Source organism: Plecotus auritus, assembly GCF_963455305.1.
Source record: "Plecotus auritus genome assembly, chromosome: 1".
Lineage (NCBI taxonomy): Eukaryota > Metazoa > Chordata > Mammalia > Chiroptera > Vespertilionidae > Plecotus > Plecotus auritus.
This window is the reverse complement of record NC_137770.1, coordinates 248,258,703-248,282,565: the sequence shown is the minus strand read 5'-3', so window position 1 is coordinate 248,282,565 and position 23,863 is coordinate 248,258,703. Positions and strand designations below refer to the sequence as shown.

The 23,863-nt window shown below is 67.2% G+C and overlaps 1 protein-coding gene across 5 annotated transcripts; it reads right to left on the bottom strand.

Annotated features, from left to right (window-relative positions):
* Positions 1–247: 247 nt before the first annotated feature.
* Positions 248–20,581, bottom strand: CTBP1 (C-terminal binding protein 1). Of its 5 annotated transcripts, none has more exons than XM_080687735.1 (10): positions 20,374–20,581; positions 13,889–14,083; positions 12,250–12,404; positions 6,240–6,384; positions 4,507–4,713; positions 3,613–3,827; positions 2,901–3,031; positions 2,147–2,274; positions 1,702–1,819; positions 248–1,151 (listed from the first exon to the last, which is right to left on the bottom strand). In XM_080687735.1, the coding sequence occupies exons 2-10, from the start codon at positions 13,893–13,895 to the stop codon at positions 968–970; spliced, it is 1,290 nt and encodes a 429-aa protein (XP_080543861.1). In that variant the 5' UTR covers positions 13,896–14,083; positions 20,374–20,581; the 3' UTR covers positions 248–967. The 5 variants fall into 5 exon arrangements, with proteins under 5 accessions (XP_080543861.1, XP_080543859.1, XP_080543860.1 ...); XM_080687733.1 differs by having other exon boundaries at positions 248–1,154; positions 20,374–20,570; XM_080687734.1 differs by lacking the exon at positions 20,374–20,581 and adding an exon at positions 20,091–20,207 and having other exon boundaries at positions 248–1,154.
* Positions 20,582–23,863: the final 3,282 nt, after the last annotated feature.

Sequence of the window (23,863 nt, the reverse complement as noted above, 5' to 3'; positions counted from 1 at the left end):
TCGCCTTGAGCTGCTCTAGGACCGGCCCCTGTGAGGGCAGGTGAGCCCACTGGCCAGGCTGGAGCTCCGCCCCTCTGCCCGCTGGCGGCCCCCTCCGCAGAGGTGCCCAGGTAGGAGGCTCCCTCACACGAGGGTGGGGACCATGGCCCCAGTGTCCCAGGGCTGCCGGCTCAGCCCCCGAGGCCACGAGCCAGCACTGAGACCAGCGTCCTATGAGACAAAGCCACTGAAGTAGAAGCTGGGCGTGCCGGCTCTTTCTGGATTTTTATTTCTTTAAAATAATTCATACAAATGGTTACAGTCACGAACATGATTTTAACCAAAATACTGCTAGCCTACCACATCAGCAGGACGGCACCGCCAAGGCCAGACGCCGCGCCTCGCACCCCGGGGCAGCGCCGAGGGCGGGCACTGCGTGCTCCCGCCTCTCCCGCTGTTTCGCGGTGCCGTCTTCATTTGGAACGGGGGTTCATGCCAAAATTAGGAAAAACAGCCTTGGTTTTGTTTCTCTAAATTATTCTAAAAATAAGACAAGCGGATAGAAAAAACAATGCACTGTGTGGCGTGGAAAGAAAAACGGGAAGGATTCGTAGTCCTGAGAAGTTTGCCAACTGCCTTGCACGGCACGTTCCGCGGGGAAGGAGCGATCCGAAGGGCTGCTGGCGCTCTCGGTCTGGTTGGTGACAGCTAAGCAAACAGATCCCTGGCGATGTTCTAAAGGCTGCACACAGACTAGGACATTCATGATAGTTACTACTAACTGCTTTGCTTAACGAGGACGCAAAACACGGGGTGGCACGGCCTCAGGACGGGACTGGGCAACGCGGGGAGCCGGCGCCACCTCCCGCTGCTGGGCGCCCGGACAGTCTCTGGAGTGCCACCGCCATCCAAGGGCGCCTCCTCGCCGGCGCCTGTCCGAGGCCCGGCTGCCGGCACCCGGCACCGAGGCTGCAGAGCTCCGCCCGCGCTACAACTGGTCACTCGAATGGTCTCTATCCGCCTCGGGCTTGACGGTTTGGCCGGGAGAAGGGGCGTGGGGCGGGTGGGACACCGGGGGCAGGCCGTGGGACAGGGACATGGCGCTGGGGACAATGCCTTCCACGGCAGCCGGGATGCCGCTGGGAGCCACGCCCACCACGCCTGGGGGGTACCTGCTAGGAAAGGAGGGAGGCCACCGTGAGCCCAGTGGCAGGGCAGGCGCTGCGTCCCAAGCTGTCTGCTGGGAGGACCCCGCCCTGGCCCCCTGTGCCTCCCCATACCCTGACCCCCCCTCCGCCTCCCCATACCCTGGCCCCCCTCCACCTCCCCATGCCCTGGTCCCCCCTCCACCTCCCCATACCCTGGCCCCCCTCTCCACCTCCCCATGCCCTGGCCCCCCCCTCCACTTCCCCATACCCTGGCCCCCCCCTCCACCTCCCCATACCCTGACCCCCCCCTTGGCCTCCCGGTACCCTGACCCCCCTCCGCCTCCCCGAACCCTGGACCCTGCTCCCAGCATGGCCTCCACCACATGCTCGTTTCCACCCGCCTGAAGGCCACCCTACTCAGGCTCCAACTCCTGACCTTTGTGTCCACTGGGCCCACGGGAGCACAGACACCCAGGCCCAGAGCCCGGGCTGAGCCCCTCTCCCCCGAGAGCCGTCCCCGAGACCTGTGTCCCTGACCACTGTCCCCGCCCCCGCCCCTGCCCCGCCCGCTCACCTGTAGGCAGCCCCGTTGAGCTCGGGGTGCACGACGGCCGGGTCCATGCTGGCCCAGGGGGCGGCGGCTGCCAGGTGGTCCTTGTTGACGCAGTTCTTCAGGCTGTCGGGGACCCGGCCTGGGCGGCAGGGGCACGGGAAGGACGGCGTCCCTGTTACACAGCTGCCACTGGGGGGCCCCAGGAGAGGCAGCTCGGTCGAGAACACGGGTCCCCCAGCCATGCTTCCCTTCCTCCCAGCTCCCCTCAGCATGGGGGTCCTGTCGGTCTGGCAGTCACCCCCACCCCATCCGCTAGGCCTGGGGCTTTCGGAGGGCAGCTCAGGACGGACTCAGCTGAATGGGTGAGAGGCGGAGGTGCCCCCACCCCCGTCACCTGGTGGTTCTCACCTCAAAGAGCCTCAGAGGGACCCCGGGCCCTGCTGGCGCCCCGCCCCGCCCCGCCCACCTGTGATGGCTCTCCGGATCTCCCGGGCCGCCTCCTCGCGCATCTCGATGGACGCCTGCTCGCTATACCAGGCCGCGTGGGGGGTGCAGATCAGGTTGGGGGCATCCTTCAGGGGGCCCTGGCTGAAGCTAGGACAGCACAGCGCAGGTCAGAGCCACAGCCCGGGCTCCCACCCTCCATCAGACCCAGGGTCCTCAAGGCACTCAGGCCCGTCCACGGCCTCCCGACAGCGGGGGTGGGGGCCTCGCCTGGAGGGAACACTGGTCCCGGGAGCTTCTGGCTCTGACCCCAGGCCCTGCTGGCACCACCCACCCAGGCTGGCCGGCGGCCTCAGACTGGCTTCTCGGCTGTGGGGCCTCTGGACATTGCCACGTGGGGGCTGGCCACCTCGCACACCTGGGCAACCATCAACACCGTGCCCTGGGCATCCGCAGGAAGTGCAGGTCTGAGCCCGCCCCCTCTCCAGCAGGTACAGGGCCGAGAGCGGTCCTGGCCCCGGTGCTGTGCTGGCCGCCGCCTGCTGAGACCTGGCCGGGCCTGCGCGGAAGGTCCTCCTGGAGCGGGGTCGTGGGCTGGGCACGTTACACCCCTGCCCGTGGACGGTTGGCTGCTGGAGGCTGTGGCCTAGAGGTGCCCGTGGGCACCGGGCCTCGCGTCATGGGTGCTGATGCCAGCTAGTGAGGGGCCTGAGCCGGGGAGAGTGCTTGGTGGGGGAGGTGCCGTCCGGGGACACCCAAAGCCCTGCCGGAGTCACCTGAAGGGCTCCGACTCGTGCACGTCCAGGGCTGCGCCACGGATCCGTCCCTCCTTCAGGGCCTGGGCCAGCGCCTTCTCGTCCACCAGGCCCCCCCGGGCTGTGTTCACCAGGAAGGCCCCTTGTCGCATCTGGAAGACACCCAACAACGCCCAGAGCAAGTCAGCCCAGGCCGCCTCACTACCTGCTGCTGGCGGGAGGGCGGGAGGACGGCGCGTTGGCACTTCCCAGGCAGGCCACCAGGCTGGCGGGCCCTGCCGGCAAAGGCCTGGGGCTGTGCCTCGCGGTCCTCGCTCCCCGGGCTGGCCGCAGGCTCAGCCTGTGTGGCCTCCCGCCCCCACTGTGGGAGCAGCCCCGGTTCAGGACACACTGGGTGAGCGTGTGGGTTGCCCAGTGCCATCGCTTCTGCTGTGATGTGAGCCTCAACCCTCGGGCGGCCCCAAGACCCTCTGGTCCCCGTGTCCCCCGTTAGCCGGGAACTTGGCACCGAACGCTCAGCGGCTTCACGTCTGCCATAGGCCACGGCCCTTAGGGGCTTCTGGGGGGCAAGCCCACCGCAGCCTGGGCAGCCAGCTTCCCAGCGGGACCAGGAGCAGAGAAGGGCGCTGGCCCTGGACCGGGGGGGCAGCTAGCAGGAGCCCTCTGTCGCTCCCTGGGCATGCCCACCGCCTGGCCCTGACCTCTGGCCCCCGCCTGACCCCGCTCCGCCCACCTGCTTGACGGTGAAGTCGTTGACCAGGTGGTGGTTGTGCTCGTTGAGGCCGCAGTGCAGGCTCACGCAGTCGCTGTGGAACAGCAGGTCCTGCAGGGTGCTCACCCTCTGCAGCCCCAGGGCCCGCTCGGTGCCGTCCGGCAGGTAGGGGTCGTAGAAGAGCACGTTGAAGCCAAAGGCCTTGGCCCTCAGTGCCACCGCCTGCCCAACGCGACCTGGGGGGAGACGGGCGTCACCTCGGCCAGGGCCCCTGCCTCAGTGCATACGCTCAGCGTGAGAGCAGACCCTCTGGGCTCCAAGGCTTCTGCCCCCCCAATACTGAGCATGGGGCCACCAAATCAGTAGCCATGAGACCCCCCACGTGGCCGCGCAGGGGATGGGCTTCAGAAAAGGGGCAGGGGCTGGAGGCAGCCCACAGGGAGCACAGATGGACGCTCAGCGGACACGAGGAGGCAGTGCACGGGGTGGGGCTGTGGGTCTGGCCTGCCCCCGTGTGTGCTGGGCCAGACGCCCCCCCCCCCCGCCGGGACAGGGGCCACTGCGTGAGCTGCGGGTGAATGAGGGACTGTATGGCAGCGAGAACACCTTCCTCCCGCCACGGCCACTGCTGGCGACAAGCCCTGGCGGGCAAAGTGGCGAAGGGCCCTCAGGGCCACCTGGCCCGCCCGAGGGCCACATCCACTCAGCCGTCACCACAGACAGGGCAGCAGGTGAGCATGAGTGTGCGTGACCTGTGGGCACCCGGGTGATGTCTGCCTGGGGCCGTGGCTGGTGTTCCTGGGCACAGGCCCGCACAGCCTCGGGGCAGAGCCCCTCCGCCCCTCACCGTCTCTGGGTGGGGGACCTCGTCGTCGGCTGAGCCCACGCAGAGGGTGAGGGCAGAGGCGAACTCACCTAGTCCGATGATGCCCAAGGTCTCCCCACGGATCCTGGCGGCTCCAGAAGCCACTTCCCGGATCTGCTCGACGCTCTGGACGCGAGTGCCTTCCCGCAGCGCCTGGTGCAGCCAGGTGGTCCTGCGGTACAGGTTGAGGATGTGGCACATGGTGGAGTCGGCCGTCTCCTCCACGGACGCTGCTGGCACATTGCAGACAGCGATGCCTGGGGACACAAGACATGCTGGGTGGTCACCACGGCCATCCCGGTGCTTCACGTGTGAGCGGCCAAGGACACGCCCCAGGCCACCCAGAGGCCACAAGATAAACACCAGGTGGGAAAGCCGCCACGGGGCAGACGGAGGAGACGGGACAAAATGGGACGCCTGGGCCCTGGCTGGACCACCTGCTCCTCCACCTCCTGGGAAGGGGTCAAGGTCAGGGAAGAATCTGGAACCAGCCCCACAGCCACACACCTACAGGCCTCACTCCTGTCTTCCCCGGCCAATGGAGGCTTCGTTTTAGAGGGATGGGCCCCATCCTCTCATCCCCCGCAGCCCCCATGGCCATCCCTATCCCCTGAAGCCCTGTGCCCCCATGTCCCCGACCTCCAGCCTGACGGGCCTCCTTAGCAGCAGAGTGACCCTGGAAAGTGAGCTGCCTCAAGCTTCTCCATGCAAGCCTCGGCCCCCACTGCTCTCCATGTGGCCCTCGCCCACGCTGCTCCTGGGATCTGCCCCAGTGGCTCCGGCCCCTTCCCTTCCCCCCATCCCTGAGCCCTGGCCCTCACCCCCCTCCCCAACAACCTGCATGGCGCACCCCTTGTCTCCTGTCTCCCTGACGAGGAGACCCCCGGCGGCTGGGTTGGGGCCTGGCACACACACAGCTGCACGAGGACCCAGGAAGGGCCACACCCCGCTCCCTGGGAAGCGCAGGAGGGGCGCAGGGAGGCCGGGGGGGAAGCAAGCTGCTGCCCACCCGAGAAGGGGCAGCAGCCCAGCTGAGAAGGGGCAGCAGGCCCCGGACTTCTGCATCCCCACCGGCCCGGCCTGCGGGTGACACAGGGCGTGCCCAGACTCCCTGGCCAACCGTCAGCCGCCGTGGGATCGAGACCGAGGGCCGACTGCGCAGGGTCAGGAAGGTGTCCAGGCCGTAGCTCCACCTGCAGGCGCCTCCTGGAGACACTGCCTAGGACAGGTCAGCAGTGACCCCAGGGCCTGAGGCTCCCCACGCTGCACCGCGGGGGGTGGGAGGGGGCAATGCCAGACACCAGAGGTGCCAGCTCAGCCTCAGGTCTCCTTGGTGTGGCCGCGCCTCCCTGGCCGCGTAGCATGGTGCCGTCCACGTTAAATCCGCTTCACTGTGTCATGTGCATGTGTGTGCGTGTAGTCACAGGTGTACACACAGTCATGCGTGTCCTAACTCACAACACGTACTGCCCTTCCCGTGTCTCCTGGACGGGGACGTGTGAAACCCAAGGACACACTGGCCGCCGGCCCAGGGAGCGTTGGGAAGCTGAGGCCGAGTGCCAGCTGCCCCCAGACGGAACAGGCGCGGGCAGGCTGAGGGAAGCACTGGAGCCTGCACGTGCCGGGGCCGACCGCGTGGGGCCCCATGACGCCGGCTCGCAGGTCGCCGGCAGCCAAACTGGAGGCTGCAGTGGAGGCTTGCTGTGCAGCAGAGCTGGGCACAGCCCAGAACGGGGGAGGCCACACCAAGGACACCGCGGACTGGAGAAAGGGCCCGTCCTACCTAAGTCCCCAGCCGACTTGATGTCGATGTTGTCAAAGCCGCTGCCGATCCGGACAATGATCCGGAGGGCTTTGAACTTCTCCAGGTCCTCCCGGGTCAGCGTGATGGTGTGGTACATGAGCGCGCCCACCGCCTCGTTCAGCACCTGCGGTGAGGACAGCGGCCGTGAGTGCCTCGAAGCCGCCCCGCCCGCCTGGCCCAACACGGGCAGCCGTGGGCACCTCCCCTCAGCCCCGCAGCTTCCTGTGCGCGCAGCAGGCTTGCTGGGGTCAGAAGCCGCCTGAGCCGACCAGGTGCCCCAGCCAGGAAAGCAGGGGTCCCTGCCCCCACCGCCAGCATGGGGAGGGCAGGCTGGGCACCAGACACTACGTGGATGGAGAATGCTGAGCACTGGGGGGCACAGTGTCCAGAACCAAAGCCCCAGGGCGGTGCGTGTCTCCTAGGAGTTGAGATGAGGGCTCACTACTTTCCTTGCAAAACCAGACAGGAGCACACAGCTCCCCGGGGCAGGACCAGCGCCAGCACCTGGTTTCCCAGGGCCCCTCTGTGGGGGCAGCTCCGTGGGGACTCCTTGTGGGTCAAGGAGGGCATCGGGCCCAAACCCCAGGGTTGGGTTCTGGGGGGGGAAATGCTCTGGCAACAGCCAGATGCAGGCGGATGACCCACAAGGTCCAATCTCCGGGCTCAAGGGCAGAGGCCATGGCCGGGCCACTCTGGATGGGCCGGAGCACCGGTAGGACAGGCCGTGTCGTCACTGGGGGACAGGGCGTGTTCTTCCCCCGAGGACGAGCAGTGGGCCCTGCAGCCAAGGACACTTCAGAGTCGCTGAGACAGTGGCCGGTGGAACCTGGGCTGCCGTCTGCCTTACTGCAGGTGGAGCCTCCGGGACGGCAGGGAGGCCGAGTCCCCGCTGCGCACAACTTGCCGGGCTCCCGTGCGCCACGTGTGAGCTGAGGGAGAAGCCTGTCGCACCCAGAAGAGCCTGGACGTGGACCCGCTAGGTGGACGAGCAGAGTGGGTTTCCACGTGTGGGATGCAGGGCTAACAGCCTGAGCCTCCGCTGTAGCTGGACATACAGCCACCAGAACAGACAGCTCCCTGGAGGCGGCCTGGAAGAGGCGGCCTCGGGGCCACTCTGAGGGCCAGGCAGATGGCTGGTGGCGGGGCAGGGGCCTGGACCCTGGTCCTGCAGGCACCGGGCTGGCCGGGGCTTGTGAGATGAAGGGAGGGGCCCGCTCCTGCACTGGGGTCTGGGACCAGCTCCTGGAGGCAGGGCAGCGCTGAGGGGGTGTGCGGCTGGCCTGCTGGGTACCTGCCCCGGGGTCAGGGGATGTCAGGCAGCGCAGGCAACGGACCTCTGTGCCAGGATGGACCTGGTGCGGGAGGGCCCTGTGCCAGCCGAGGAGCAGCCAGTGCCCATGAGGGGCAGAGGGACGAACCAGGAGTGCGTGGGGAGGACAGCCTGGCAGTGAGTGTGGCGAAGGCCACAGGGTGGAGGGGTGGGGGAGGGCTCGGCCCCCTCTTTTGTGTGAACTGGGGGGCGGGGGGAAGCCACAGAGCTGGTGAGGGGGGACCTGTGGCAAGTCGAGTGTGGGCAGATGGGAGGGTGCCCACTGTGGGCAGGCACAGCCGTGCCCTAGAAATGGAGGCGGACCCATCAACGGAGCCCGAGGAGCAGCAGCCCCAGCCTCAGAGACACGAGAGGTGAGGCCTGTGCAGGGCTGGGTGACGGCCCTCGCCAGGGTGAGGCGCAGCTGCCGACAGGCCAGACCCACAGCCCTCGAGGCACAGCGCGCCCGCAGGCTTAATCCCGAGTGAAGTCTGCGCTGCTGCTGGGAGCCCGCGCTCCGTCCCAGCGAGGGGCCCAGTGGCCTGCCCGCTCCCACGGTTGGGCGCTCGGCTGCGTCCAGTGCTTGTCCATGTCCTGGGTGTCCATTCTTAGAAACACAAACCAGAGGGTGGACCACAGAGCCCTCCAAAGGCTCTGGGCGGCTCCCAGCCTCACCCCGGGGGGCGCCCCCCGCCGGGCCATGCAGCGCTGGGCAGTTTGAATGGGAACTGCGATGGGTACGAATTGCTAGCTGATTTTAGCTGGAACTTGCCCACGTGTGTGTCTTGACATGTTGTTTTTTCACGTCCTAGTCCTTTTCCTAGCCTACTGTTCATCACCTGGCGCCAGGCGAAGGCTCAGAGTAAGGACGGGGATGCTCCTCAGAGCGGCTCCCCGCCAGCTGTAGCGGAGGCCACGCTCCAATGTGGCAGAAAGCCCACAGCCGGGCCCGCCCCGCCCGGGACCCGGGGGCAGGGCCGCCATGCAGGTTCCCACGGCTCCTTCTGTGGTTGCAGAGCAGCCGACACCCGGGTATTGTGTCACCTCCGGGAGGAAGTCTGTCCCTTAGGTGGGCAGATGTCCACTCGGGGCCCCCCCGCAGCTGCGTGACCAGGCCAGTGACTAACCCGGTGCCCTCAACTCCAGAACAGGGTGACCCAGGTCCCACGTGCAGAGGCTCCGAGCAGGGCCTGTGGCACTCCCATGGCAGCAGGGCCCCAAGGGTGCTGTTTGAGCACCGTGGCAAAGCCAGGGTTCAGTGGGCACCAGGCACAAGCTTTCGGGGGTGTCTTTCCATTTCACCGTCTCCTGAGTCCCCATCTACAGGCAGGGCCCCTCTGAAGCCTTCCAGAAGGTTCCATGACGAGCCGCCATGTGCAGGCCCAGCGTCGATGCTTCAGATGTCTCCTTGCGAGGGCCCAGCTGCCTCAGGCCACAGCCCCGTGTGTTCCCGCAGCAAGCGGTGCCCCGAGCGCCTGGGGGTGGGGGGGTCCCCTGCTGGTTTGTGGTTCCCGGGACCGGAGCATCGTCGACCACGTCCGTCGGTCCTCCCTGCTGTAGGTCCTGCCAACACCCTGGTCTCCCCTGCCTCGGGCACTTCCGCATGCGACGTCTCCTTGTCGTCCAATCAGACGGCCTCCCACCCACCGCCTCGTGCAGGACGGACTGTCCTGGTCTCAGGGCAGTAAGCGTATCCCTCCGCACGGTCCTCCAGTGCCCACGGACCAGGGGCCCCTCGGACGTCACCAGGCCTCTGCCCACAGACTGGAGGCCACTCCGTGCTCCCTTGGGAGGGGCTGTTTCCAGCGTCTGTTCCACTCTCAGCAGGGACGCAGCCTCCCAGGAGCCACCGGCCACACGACAGGGCGTTTCTGCGCTTTCCCTGGACTTCCCTCGTTCCTCACCGGCCCAGCACCTTCCTCCTGGCACTGGCTCCCGGCGAGGAGGGCCAGCTCCCACCAGCCCCGATGGACGCAGCGTCTGGGCGCCCCTCTTCCTTTCACCGTCGCCGCTCCCCTCACAGGGGCCGACCTTGAGGGACAGGAGCCTGCCTGTGCTGCACCAGCCGTCCCAGCGGCTCTGAAGCACCCAGCGGCTGGCCTTGGGTTTGCCGGTACCACCACCCCCGGCGCTGGCAGAACCTGAACTCGCGTGGCCGAGTGCAGGCGCCTTTGCTCACGCACTGTGGTGACCCGCCTCTTCCCGCAGCACTTAGGTCGACATCCAGCCGCTGTGAGGGGTCGGGGCTCCCCGCCACAGTGACACGCAGCCAGTCCCCCTCCTCGCCACAGCCTGTGCGGGCGGGCGGCCGGGGAGCCTCTGTCAGCCCCACACTCCAGGAGCCGGCTCCTCCTCGCTCCCGGGCATTCCCATCCCCAGGCGGCCGAGGCGCCAGCCGTCACGTCTGGGTTCCAGCAGAAAGAGGGACGGTGCTGACACAACTCGGGCACGCGGCCACCCCGGGGAAACGCTGCCCAGGTCTGTGTCCCCTGGGGACCTGCCAGAGGGCACCCGGGTCACAGCGCTCCCGTCGGCCGCCTCATCCTCCCCATCATCCTCCGGGCTTCTCGGGACTGCCCTTCCAACTCCCATTAACGTTCAATGCACCCGTTTTTAACGGCCAGCTCTTCCTGGGCAAGCGGTCCTGGCTGAGGGTGCTCCCTGCACAGGCAGGAGGCACTTCAGAGCTGAGGACACTGCGCCGGGAGGTGGACGCTAAGGGCCGAGGGGCCGTCTGTCCGTCCGTCCGTCCGTCCGTCCGCCCGCCGGGTGGGGCGGGGCTGTCACTTGCTCCCGTGGGAGGGATTCACTGCCAAGGCGGTTCCGGCCAGTTACAACTTGAGGAGAAGCCGGCTGTTTGGTCTTAGTTTTCAAATTTATTGGCAAAACTTGTTTGAACACGGCTGGTGACGGTTTAAAAGTCCTCTGCGTCTCTTCCGTCCCACGAACTGCTTTTTTTAGGAATGTCTTTCCAGTTGCACGTTTCAGGGCTCACAGTTGCCAGCGCCGCAGAGGGTGCCTGTCCCCAGCCAGCTCCCTCGGGACAACCTCGCCACCTTCCAGCGGCCCTGCCGTGAGCGTGTGCGCCCAGCTCCAGGGGGTCACCCCGTCGCTCAGCAGCCACCGTGGACACAGGCCTGGCCGCCAGCACCACAGGCACCGCCTTCAGCCCCTGCCCACCGCCCCCGCACCGCCGCCCCCCACCAGCATCTCCTCGCCTGAGAGGCCAGCATGGCACCCACACACCCTCAGCCCCGGCACCACCACCCCCCACCAGCATCTCCTCACCCGAGAGGCCAGCACGGCACCCACACACCCTCAGCCCCGGCACCACCCCCCCCCCACCAGCAAATTCTTGCCCGAGAGGCCAGCACGGCACCCACACACCCTCAGCCCCGGCACCACCACCCCCTACCAGCATCTCCTCGCCCAAGAGGCCAGCACGGCACCCACACACCCTCAGCCCCGGCACCGCCGCCCTCGCGCCTTCTGTAGGTCACAGGTCTCTGGGCAGCTCGCTCCCTTTGCAACATCCAACATCCGTCGCCCGGGGGAGGGACGTCACGTCTCAGGCCAGGAGCCAGGAGCCAGGCTGCTGGGAACCTCACGTGCGTGAGCTGTTTCTCTGGCATAAAAACCAAAGGTGTGGCCGTGGGGGTGTGACAGGCAGGTGCCCAGCCTCACGGGTAACCACAGGCGTCTGTCCTCCCGAGGCCCCGGCCTCGCCGCTGGCCCTGGTCCCCGCAGCCTCGGGCACTGTCCGCCGCGTCTCCGCAGGGTCTGGCCCACCCGTCGTTCTGAGGCTCCGTCAGGAGTGTGTAGACGCCGCACCCGGCCCCTCTCCCCACCGTCGTCCTCGTCCGGCCTCCTACCCCCTGGGTCCTCCCACAGCGTGGCTCTTTCAGGTCGAGATCCTCTGCAGCGTTTGCCACTTCCCAAGTTATCAGTTCCTGGTCGGAGGTCACGCTCTCTTCTCCCTTTGGCTGTGGCTGTGCTCACGGCCTGGGGTCTCCGCTCAGCCAGCCCCCCTCCACTGCCTGTTACCCTGGACTGTGGGCGACGGGGCACTAGAACGGCCGACAAGAACATGAGGCCGAGCTCACAGCCCGTGCAGACGTGGAGGGTGCTGGCTTCCGTCGCGTCCTTTCTCCAGGCCTGACCCCGACCAGGTGGCCGGCATGACCCGGCCCGCGGCAAGGCTGCCCAAAGCTGCCGCTTCCAGAACAGCAGGCGCGGCCACCCAGGCCCGCCCCTCCCAGGGACCGGCCTTCAGGCCCGCCTGCTCTTGGATGCTGCTGGGTTTTTAAAACTGGGTCCAGTTTCCGCCCTGTCTCCGCAGGAAGGTGGTTCTGAAGGACTTAGTTGGCCGTGACTACACACAGAAAACCAGGTTAACCACTTCCCATCGGGGGGACCCCAGGACCCCTAAGCAGACACCACGGTGGGCTGCACCAGCGCCACCGCCCACCGCAGGCTGCCGGGCCCTGCCCCCCGCCCCCACAGCCCCGGCCCCGCCTCTGGCAAAGCTGCTGTGATGGAGACGGAGACTGAAAAGCTCCTCAGGGTGAGTCCCGTCTCTTCTTCCCAACAGGGCGGTGGCGCCACGGAAGCCCGAATTCCTGCAGGGCCTGCCTGGGGCCGGTCCCGCCCACCACGCCCCCACCCAGCGCCGCATGTCACCTTCTCGTGGATCTCCTGCGTGGACTGCGCGTCACAGAAGGCCACCGTGGCCACGTCCTTCAGGATGGGCATCTCCACCGTGCAGTCCCGGCCGTCCAGCAGCGCCACCAGGGGCCGGGGGTGCAGGGGCCCGTTCATGATCGGGGGTCGGACGCCTGCAATGACAGACACGCGCTCAGCCTCCCGCTCGGCCCGGGAAACCCGCCAGCCACCCCCACGCCCGCCACACCACCCTGGGGATGGTGCTCCATGTCCAGTCACCTGACCCTCGTCAGATGTGAGTGGAAACCAGTGGGAAAAGGACAGCTCGCTGACACCACGACAGACCACGGGTGACAGGACCCGCAGGGCGGTCTCCACGTGGCGCTGGGACATGTTTCCTTTCTGCCTCAGGCTGCGGCCTGGCTGCCCCCAAACCCTGGCCGGGTGGTGCCGAGGCAGAGAGGGTGGACACGGGGACCCGACCTCCCACACGAGGACCCGACCTCCCACACGAGAGGGCTCAGCTCCTTCCGCAGGTGAGGCAGCTGCACCTCGCTCTGGGCGAAGGGGACACGGCTTCCCAGGGGTCCCCGTCCGGGCCGGGCCACGCCGCCCCTCGCAGGGACTCGCCGGGACCCACCGCACAGGCCAGCGCCCAGGGCTCAGGAGCAGCCAGGAGGGGCGACCATGCCAGCCCTCACTGCCGCACCGCCCATCACGGCCACCGCTCCCGTGGGTGCGCTGCCCACCCGCCTTCGCAAACAGCGAAGATGCCGAGATGCCGAGACCCGTGGCCAGCGGCCCCAGTGTGGGGTCTGCAAGGCCCGGCCACGGCTTCCAGGCCCGCCCCCCGCCCGCCCAGCAGCAGAGAGCAGCGCGCCCAGGCCCCCTCGGCTCCACCTGACCACAAGGAGGCTGGTCACCTTCGTTCCCGCGAGAACTAGGCTCCCGGCTGCCGTTCCTACGTGACGTGGTCAGCGCCCACTCCCACGTCCAGCAGGTCCACACGGGCCACACGACACAACCACCCACACGTGCAGGGCCCTCCGTGGCCACGGGCAGAGCAGCGGCACTCTGACCCTGCGCACTCCGACCCTGCGGCCTGACCTGACGCCCGCGGGGGAGGCGCCGGGGCCAGAGGCCCAGCTGGGACCCGGGCACAGCGACTCGAGAAGCAGGCTGCCCTCGCCCAGCGTCAGGGCTCCTGGCCGACGGCCGTGTGTGTGTTGGGGCGGGGGGGAGGGGCGGACTGGAACCATCAAGGTGGTGCAGGTACGGGGCTCAGCAGCGAGACCCCCGCCCACACGGAGGCCACAGACACCAGAGCAAACGCAGCACCGCCTGCCGCGGGCCAGCCCGGCGGAACTGCAGGTCTCCATCAGCCCCAGGACCCTCCCCCGCACCCCCCACCCCCCGCCCTGCCGCTTCCCAACGGAAACCAAGCACAGCAGCAAACACGCAGCAAACACGCAGCAAACACGGCAGCGGGCGCCGTTCCTGCGCAGGAACCCCTCACGTCCTGACCCACTCACTGCATGGGGGTGCAGGCCCGGCGGCACCGGCGGACGGACGGACGGACGGACGCTCCCGGGCGCGGCGCCCCCTGGCGGAGCGGGGGGAGGGTTAGCACGGCCTCCACTCCGGCTCCCCTACCAACCTGACATTGCCTAAAATGGGCTCGGCTTCCACGACCATGAATTCGACTTTTCAACACGTTTTATCTTCGAATCCCCAGGCAGACCTGCGTCCTGTCACTGGATCCTCATCCCACGTCCTTAATTGTCTCGAACCAAAGCTCTTAGGCTCCGGGTCCACGGCAGCCACTGGCGCCCGCGCCAGGCTCAGAGTCTGACTAAAAATCAAACACAAGAGACACGTTAACACGCCGCCGAGGCCCGGCCTCAGACACCAGCACGTCCACCAGGCGGAGCTTGGTCCACGCCGGCTGGGGCGGCGCCCGACGCTGGCGAGGGAGCGACCGCGGGGCTGTGGCCAGGACGGAGACGCTGCGAGAGGCCTGCCCTGAAGTCCGGCCGATGTTCCCTCCCTGTACCGGGACCCCACAGAGCTCTGTCCCCACCCGGAGCCACCGGTGCCCATGACCCAGGAGGCCAGGAGGCAGGTCTGCAGCCAGTTCCTTCCGGAAGCTTCTACCTCAGGTCCCTATGACTTCCCGGGCCTGGGACTTGCAGCAAGGCCCCGCGGAGGGCGCAGTGCAGCCCCGACAGGGACGCCAGTTTCCCACAGCGAGCCCGGGGGAGGGGGGGTGGGGGGCGGCTTCCCCAGGCCGGCACACACACCACTGGCCTCCCGGGCAGCGCCAGGGACCGGCGCTCAGTTCAGCCGCTCTCGCCCCAAGTGCTGCGTGCGCAGCTCTGCCCCGGCGGGGTGACCGGACGGTGGCCAGGGCTGAGGGCACGGAGGCTCGCACCTGTCGGGACCAGCTGGAGGAGGTTCCGGGCCTGGGCACGGGCGCAGGGCTGACCCGACAGGTGGCTGGACACGCAGGTGTGCACCGTGACAACACGCAGCCCTGGTGGCCAGCGCAGGGTAGCCTCCCCAGGAGGGCCCTGCCCCCGCCCACTGGGAGACGGGGCAGCCTGGCCCCACCACAGCCGGGGACGGCCACGGATGTACACAGCCTCACGCCCCCGGGACCCGGGCTGTGGGCCCCCAGGAAGCCAGGTCAGGGCTGCCAGCTGCAGCCGGTGCCGCCTCGCATCCCAGGCGTCGGAGACGGCAGCTCCAAGGGCTCTACATCTGGAAGAATCTCCCCTCCGTTCCCTCCGTGGGGCCAAGTGCCACCCCGACCCTCACCACCGGCTCCCTGCCACACAGGGCTCACGAGCCCTTCTCCCCGTGCTGGGCTGCGCACCGGCCCGGGCGGGGGGTGCTAGGCCACGTGGGTCCACGGCAGGCCTCGGCTCCCCAGTCCCCTGTGGCCAGCGCCCTGAGGCCCCGCCCCGCCAGGTCCGTCCCCTACCGGATCCTTGCTCCTGGCTGCAGCCTGCTCCAGCGGGCTGACCCCTCAGCTGTGGCAGCAGAGCCCGTCCCTCCCGGTCCCTCTAGTCACCGCCATCAGCTCTTCATGAGCCAGGCGGGCGGCAGGTCCAGGCGGGCACGGGATGCCCCACCCAGGCCAGCCGCCCCGGCCCCCGCCACGCCCACTCCGCATGGACAGCGGCTCCCATGGGACCGACTCGACACCCTGAGGGCCCCTCCGACCTCTCACGACAGACTCACAGCCCCTCTGCTCTCGGCTTTATGACACGCGTGACTCGAGAACACGGGAAACGATTTTCATTGCAAACGACGGAGCCTTTCACTTCGCTGCATGAAGTGCCCCGTGAGCCGTCACCGCAGCCCCCCCACCGGCCAGGACAGGGCGGCTGTCCCAAGGCCCCTGACCACCGGGCAGCCAGTGGCGGCAGGCCAGCTCAGGGCAGTCGGAGGCCAGTTTCGCCCTCGGCCCTGACCTCCCCAGAAGACGCTGCGGACAGCGCCAGGTGCGAGGACGCCGGCTGCAGGTCACGTGATGGCCAGCAGCGGTGGAACCCGTCCCTGGTCTCAGCGGGCCCAGCAGGGCTTCCTCGGGACACCAGGCCTGAGTGTCGCAGCAGCGAGGCGGCCTGCAGTGGCTCCCGCCCGCGGTGGGACTGGCCCTGGCAGGAGGGGCTCCCCAGACCCCCAAAGGCCTGCAGCCCAAGGCGAACTAATTCCTTCACCTCTTCTCGCTCCCGAGAGTCCCAGAGTCACCACGAGCTTATTCCAAACAGGCAGCTGAGCCGCTGTCCTCACACCCGCCACGCGGCCTGATGGCCAGGACGGTCCTGCCCTCCGAGGGGCCCGGGGCTCAGCCCCAGGGGTGATGCGCTGGCGCTGCACACATGTCCCGAGGGTCCTCGCCGCCCTCGGAGGTGAACCAGGCCCCGCGGTGCTCGGGCGTCGCGCCCTCTGGTCCCCGTGTCCCCCCCCCCCCCCCGCCACCTTTCGTGAAAACAGCATCAAGGAAGCTCTGTTCTGCCCACAGCTGGCCGCGCCTCCAGGTCCCGGAGTGGCTCGAGGGGCCTGCAGGTCCCCTTGCTCAGCAGTACGTGTCCGTACAGGGACAGCCCCGCCCCCTTGGTGACCCGGTCAGTTCATAGTGGGGAGTGGGTGGCCAGTGCCCAGGACACCTCCCAGGCAGTGACTCGGTCCTCTCAGCCACAGGGGCCAGCGGGGAGCACGAATGGGTCACCTCACGTTGCATCAGGCTGCCCAAGGGTTTAGGTGTGAGACCTGCCCTGGTCGGCCTGCCCCGTCCAGTCTCCCACCAGCTCCCAGCAGAGCTGATCCCCGGCCCTCACCCTCACCTCACAGACGTCAGAGTGCCTTTATGCCCGGGCTGCACCTGCACATCCCAGTACCTGAACCCTCCAGGCCCCTTCTCTTCCCTTGGGCTCCCCCCTCCTCCCCGCCCCCCACCTCCCCGCCTCGGCGTTCACCCCGGGACGGCGGCTGTGCTGGTTCACAGCCAAGAGGTCCGCACGTCAGCCCCGCTGCGCACGCACCTCTGCGCCTGCCTCTGCGCCCAGCGGGCAGCGTGGGGAGTGAGTTCTCACAACCGCCTGATGTGCGCCTGCTGACCGGTCACACGGCCAGATTCGGCCTCCGGGCCTCGTGACACCGTCCACTCCTGCAGCCAGTGACTCCGAGAGGTGACAGCGCACAGGCGTGGCCGTGTCCCGCACGGAGTCCAGGACAGCAGGCGACGTGCTCCCCGCAGCCTGGACAGGAGGGACGGCCGACGTCAACTGACCAAGCACTACACGCGCGACACACCAACACGCAGCGCGGGGCGGACGCTCCGACCACCTCCATCGCCTCCGGCGCATCTCCGAGGGCCTAAAGCCATTCATCTGAGAAAACGGAGCGAGGGAGGGACTGCGGCAGCCCCGCCCGTCAGGCCACACGCTGCTGCACGGGCACTCAGGAAGGACCTGGGGTGCAGCTGGCACACCCCGGGTCACAGGAGGCGCCGAGCCCTTCGAAGCTCTGACAAGCAGCTCACTCAGCTCACCCAGAACTTGGCCCCAAACGCCCAGCTCTCTCCCAGCCCCGGAACCAGCCCCTCTGCTCGGGCCCCTCGCTCAGATCCTGGCGGTGAGAACATCAGGCTCCCGGGAAGAACACGGGGCAGCAACTGCCCACCCCCGGCCCCCAACACAAGTACCTGCTGCAGGGAGACCCGCGGGGGCCGCAGGACTCACATCAGATTCAGAAAGACCCGTGGTTAGCGCCGGCCAACTGAAGCCACAGCCTCTGCCACGGACGCGCCTGACGAGTCACCATGGACGAGGCATGTGGACACCGAGCCCACCTACACGGGCCACGGGCCACCTGGCGGGTCCCTAACGGGCCCCCTTCAGGCTGCAGTGCTGCCGGGCCCCACCAGGGGACCAGCTGGGATTTCTCCCGACCACCCAGGTCCCAGCCTCACCAGGTCACCCCGCCCTCCATGCCCAGAGCCCCACCTGGCGTGGCTGCGGCCACCTCCCCGGAATGACAGGCAGAAACAGCACTAAGGGCCTCCCTGCTGTCCGCCTGACAACAGGCCCCCAAGTTCCCTGGCTCTGTAGGAAGAGGGGTTTCCGCTCAGGAGACCGAGGGGCTTGAGGGGCCAGGGCACACACAGCCCCCGGGCTGAGCTTCTGGAAGAGGTGAGCCCTGACGTGGAGGGAGGTTCTGTCCTGGGGGGCAGCCGGAAGTGTGGTGTGGGTCACCCCACCTGCATGGACGGCGGGGCCAGGGCCAGCCAGGGCTTGAGCCAGCTGTCCACAGTGAGGAGGACACGCCCGGCATGGGTCCTCCCTCATGCCACCGGCAGGGTGCTCTAGGAGAGCTGGCACAGGACACGTGCCTCACGGCGCCTCGCACCTGACCCCGGTGGCACCAGGACCTACCAGCAGGGTCTCGGCCGCAGCACAGGGGGCCAGCCAAGTGCATCAGCACCCTCAGGCCGCACCGCCCAGGCGGGCCGTGCTCTGGCCAGGAAGCCCCACCAAGCGTCACCCGCCAGGGGCTGTGGGGAGCCGCGCTAGACCTAGCTCTGAACCCCAAGCGCCTTCCCCTGCAGAGGGGCGGCCTCTGAGGACACTTCCACAGGACAGGGTCCCTGGATGCCACCACGCGGGTGGGTGGGCGGCAGTGCCCTCACAGCCTGATGCCCAGCTTCCCAAAGCCAAGCGTGTTTCTATACAAAGGAAGCTGCTGCTTTGAAGAGGAGAAAGGGCCCTCAGCCCTCATGTGCGTGCAGCTGACCCTCTGACCCTCCCGCCACCTGGAGCGGGGCGGGGGTGGGGGGGTGGGGGCGGTGGCTGGTTCAGTGCACCGGCAAGAAGGCCGCATTCACCTCCTCGTGGGGGTGGCTCAGCACCAGCAGGCCCTCCTCACGCCCGCCGGGTGATGAGGAAGTGAATCTGCCCTAACCCCGATCAATCGCAGAGGTCATCGCTGTGAGGGGCTGGCTCCTGGCCAGGTGCTGGCTGCTCCAGGAACTGCCAGCTCAAAGACCGGTTCTCGGGCACCCTGGCTTCTCGCGAGCAGGCAGAGGGCAGGGCTGGGCGCCCAGCCAAACAAAGCTCCGGCCTCCCACCCGCAGCTCAGGTGTGACGGCAGCCCCTCCCTCCTACCGGCCAGAGCCTGACTCTGCAGGCTCCAGGGCAGGGGGAGGGGCGGGGAAGAGGAAGCCGCAGACCCTCCCCGCCACGCCTGGCCCTTCCCAGGAGGAGGCCCCAGCCCTGCAGGCTGGGGGTTGACAAGGATTAGAGTGCAAGATGGCCACCGGCAGTCGGCAGGGCAGGAAGGCAGCGGGGGCCCTCCCCAACCCGGCCTGCAACCCCCGGCCCCAGGCTCAGGTCCCCCCAGCGTGGCCTAGAGCCCCCGCGAAGGCCCCCGTTTCTGACATCTCCCAAACGCGAGGGGGGAAGGTGCCAAACATAATTGGGTCCAAAGCTCTTGAATTATTAAGGTGGAAACATCGGCTCAGGGAAGGGCCTGCGGCCTGCAGTTTGCTAAGTTCTGGCGGCGCCACCCGCTGCAGGGCAGTGCGGGCGCCTGCCCCCACCTCCACCTGTGCACCCATGCAGAGGCTGCAGGGCTGTGCCCGCTGAAGGCCACCCTCCCCACGAGCTGGACGCTATATAATTCCATACGTTTTCAGAAACGGACAAAACATCCCAATGGCAGTACAGGGCCGGCTATAGAACTAAGCCCCACTAAGACCACCCGGCTGGAGGGCAAGGCGCCCCGGGCTCCTGTTGCTCAGAGAAAACCCTCCGTTTTGAGGGTTGCCACCTCCCAAGCGGCCCAGCATCCAGGGCAGCCGGGCCGCCCTCAGTGGGCAGCAAACAGCTGGAGGAGGAGCCCCGGGGGCAGGGCCAGACGCCCCTGGGCCAGAATGCAATTCCTTTCCTTCCTTTCAAAGCAAGTTGTTTGCAGTTAATCGTGTCACTCCGGTGTGGCATCCCTGGCCCGCTAAGCCCTCGGGGGTAGTCACAACAGGGAGTGACAGGTCAGGGGCTTCACCTCCCTGCGACGGGCCCTGGCCCGCGGGCAGACCCCGGGCAGCGAAGGGCCCAGAGCCTCTGGCCAGGCACCGGGGTCTGGGGCCACACGCTGGGGTCTGGCATCTCAGGTATGGGGCCCCGGACCTCAGGGTCTGAGATCTGAGGCCTGGGGGGTGGACACCCGGGACCTGGGAGCTAACGTTTGGGGGGGCGGACACCGGGACCTGCGATCTGAGGCCTGGCGGGTGCGGGCACCGTGGGTCTGGGAAAGCCGGGGCCAGGGAACCTGACAGGCCGGGGACTGTGAATCACCGGGTCAGAATGCCGGAGGGCGGCCGGGCCGGGGGCTGGAAGGTCGAGGACCCGCGCCCCTTTGTGTCACCTGCGCGGTGGCGGGCGAGCGGGCGGGAGGGCGGCGCCGGCGCACGCGCACTCCCACGCAGCAGCACGCGCACGCGCTCGGCGCTCCCCGGCCCAGCCCCGCCCCCAGGCCGCCGGCGCGCGCACGCCGGCGCGCACGCGCACTCGCACACAAAGCGGCGGCCCCGCCCGCCGCCCCGCCCCCGCGGCCGGAAATGCGCGCGCGCGGCCTTACCGAGCGGCAGGCCCTTGTTGAGCAAGTGCGAGCTGCCCATTGAAAGGCGCGGGCGGCCGCGGGCCCCGATGAGTCCGGCGCGCTCCGCCGCGAGCCCGGCGCCTGGGGCGGCCTGGGCGCCGTCCGCTGCTCAGCCTGCTCGCCTGCGCCCCGGCGCCGCCGTCCGAGCCGCGCCGCGCCGCGCCAGCAGCCGCTCCACCGGGCGGGCGGGGACAGGCGCGCGCGCGCGCGCGCGCGGGCGGGGCTTCCGGCCCAGCGGCCTCCTGTTTCCCGGCGCGGGCACCGCGCAGCACCACGCGGGCGGCTGCAGACGGCGCCCGCCCGCCCCGCCCGAGGCCAGTCTGCCCACGCCCGCCTCGGCTCCACACCAGCATCTGCCAGGCCCGGGCCTCCATGCTTCCTCCTTCCGGTTGCACCAAACACGCGTCTGCCCCGCACACCTACCTCCCCAAACACGGCTTGATGGGCTGCGCTTGCTCAAGCGGGCAGCCTGGACGGGAGGCGCCTGGGCGAGCTTCCTGGTCCCCTGTGAGCACAGCGCTGGGAACCAGCTCCAAGAGAAGGCAGAGCAAGGGTTTCCGGGGCTTGCCCTGGGGGGCGGGGAGGGGGCGTCCTGGGAGGTGGCCGGGTGTGGCTGGAAAGAGTTCCACGCCCCAGTCTGTCTGGCCATCACCTCCAGCCGGTGCTTAGTTCAAGAGGTCCAGAAGGGACCTGGCCCCAAGGGTAGGTGCTCCGGCGCTGATGATGGGAAGGACCCGGACAGCCCTGGGAGGCCCTCATGCCCGGAGGGAGCGGACACTGGACTGTGGGGCAGTTCTGTGGGACAGGTAGACCATCCCGAAATCATTCCTGTTGTCTATTTCTTTTTATAATCCATTAAGTCAGTGAGAAAGTCGGGGGATTCATAAAGGATGATGGGGAACTAGGTATCTGTCTGCAAAACAAATGCTTTTAACCCCTCGCTTGGTGCTCACCTATGAAAATACCTCCCAAACTGGCCCAGCCATCGTGGCTCAGGGGTTGAGCATCAGCCTATGAACCAGGTCACGGTTCAATTCCTGGTCAGGCCACATGCCCGGGTTGCGGGCTCCATCCCCAGTGTGGGGCGTGCAGGAGGCAGCCAATCCATGATTCTCTCTCATTGGTGTTTCTCTCTCTCCCTCTCCCTTCCTCTCTGAAATAAGTAAAAGTATATTTTAGGAAAAAATAGAAAAGCCTGTGTTAGACAGGATTAACAAAGCCAAAAGCTGGCGCTTTGAAAAGGCGGGTGGTGGGGCAGCCTCCGATGACCCCACCCCTGGCATTCACACACGCACCGTCTTGCTGGCCATTCCATGACCAGAATACAGCAGAAGGGACGGATGCCCCTCCAAGATGGGCCACAAATATGTCGACACCTCCATTTCCCTCCCTCTGGGCAAACTCGGCTCAGGGCCACAAAGAATGCTGAGGGGAGCCGGAGCTGCGCCCCCCAGGACTGAAGCCCTGATGCTGGCTGGCTTCACCCCCCCAGGGGAAGGGCAGAGGACGCCACCAACAGGAGGGCGAACCGGAGAACCCGCACCACAGCAGCAGGTGACCAACTGCCTCCTGCCGCAGGACAAATCCAAACCCTCGCAGACACACGAGGCGTTTATGACAGGAAAAATGTCATTACACTGTGTCGGCAGGAAATGGGGCCACGGCAGCCCAGGCGGGAGGGCCCCTCCTGAGCCTGGCAGGCCCGGGACCTGAAGATGCGGGTGCTCATCCTGCCACAGCACACACCCCACGGCCCGTCCCCACCCTGCACGCACTGAAAGCAGAAAGCCGATCCCCTCATCACCCACGTTTTTAGCACCCGCCTCTGTGGGAAGCGAGGAGCAGGACAGGAGGACACAGAGGAAGGGAGGCATGGCTTCGTCCGTGGCCTGTGTCTCGGCAGGAGAATTACAAACCCTGGAAGTGAGAAGGTGGGCTGGGCACAGAAGTATGCCGACGATGCTGGGGGAGAAATGGATCGGCTAGGATGCCTTCCGCTTCGTGCACCAGACCTTCTGGCCCAAAGTGGCGCCGGTGCAGGTGATTGTCATCTCCCAAGGAGCCGTCCGGCGTCAGGAGGCTCCAGCGTGGGTCACCCGTCGGGTCAGCGGAGACCGCCTTTGCAAGGTCTCATTTTGCTGCTACAGATCCTAGCATCACATGTTCACCCTCGCAGGTCAAAGGCAAAGAGCGGCGACTGGTCCCTGCCATCTGCCTTATTTTTAGTGAAAAACACGACACCCCGGAACCCACCTGCCTCCTCAGCAGGCACCCTCTCAGGCTCTATTGCAGGGGTGGGCAAACTTTTTTACTTGAGGGCCACAATGGGTTCTTAAACTGGACCGGAGGGCTGGAACAAAAGCATGGATGGAGTGTTTGTGTGAACTAATATAAATTCAAAGTAAAGGAGCAGAGGGGAGAGCAAGAGAACCCTCCGCTCTTTCGGCTCCATGGGCCGGATAGAACAGCCGAACGTAGTTTGCCCACGGCTGCTCTGTTGGCTGGAACTGGGTCAAATGCCCTCCCTCCCCGAGGCAGTCCCTGCAACGACGAAGGGGAAGACCATGCTAAATGGCCCCAGGGAATGCCTCTGCCTGCACCCACTGCACGCAGAGACCAGGACAGCTGACACTGACTAGTACCGGAGATATTTAGTGTCACCCATTTAGAGAGAAACGGGGGCTGGGAAAGACCGACGATGTTTTCAACAGCAGGTCCAGGACCCAAAGTCCAGGTATAGAATGGACTGTTCATCAAGGGCGCAGTGGTGAGACAGAAGGGTGGGGGTGCTGTCCCCGGGCCCTCCCCTCCGTATCCTCTGTCCTGGCCCCAGGCCACCTATAGCCTGCCGGCCCTGACCATCTTTCTCCGAGGTCTAGGCCATCAGATGGGAGAAGCGTTGCAGCGTCAGGCCCGGGCTGCGATCACCATGGAAACCCCTGGGCCAGGACCCGCCCACGTGGCGGACCGACAGCACCGCTAGTTCTAGGGTTTCCCGCTCCGTGGCTGCCTCCAGGACTGGGAGGCTCGAGGTCCGGGTCCGGGTAGAAGGGGCCTGGCGCAGCAGGGGACAAGGCAGGCGCGGGGCGGGGGGGGGGGGGGGGCCGAGGGCCCGGGAGAGTCCCCCCAATTGGCTGTGGCGCGGGGTGACATCACAAGGAGGCGCTGTTAAGCCAGGGGGTATAAATGCCCGTGGTGCCCAGAGGGGAGGGGTGCCTGGCCTGGCTTGGCGCCCCACCTTCGCGCCCCCATTTGCTCATTTTGATGCATCAACATATTAAAAGTGCACCTGGGAAGCTTATGAATATTCTGCTGAAACCCCTAAGATTCCCGCCCGCAGAAAAGAAGGTTAAAAAAGCCCTGAGGACAGACGCAATGCGGGGCTCACTCTGCTAGAGCACACCCATGCCCCATCCTGGGGAAATGAACTTTTTATTTCTGCGGTGGGAGTTGCTTTCCCTGCAGATTA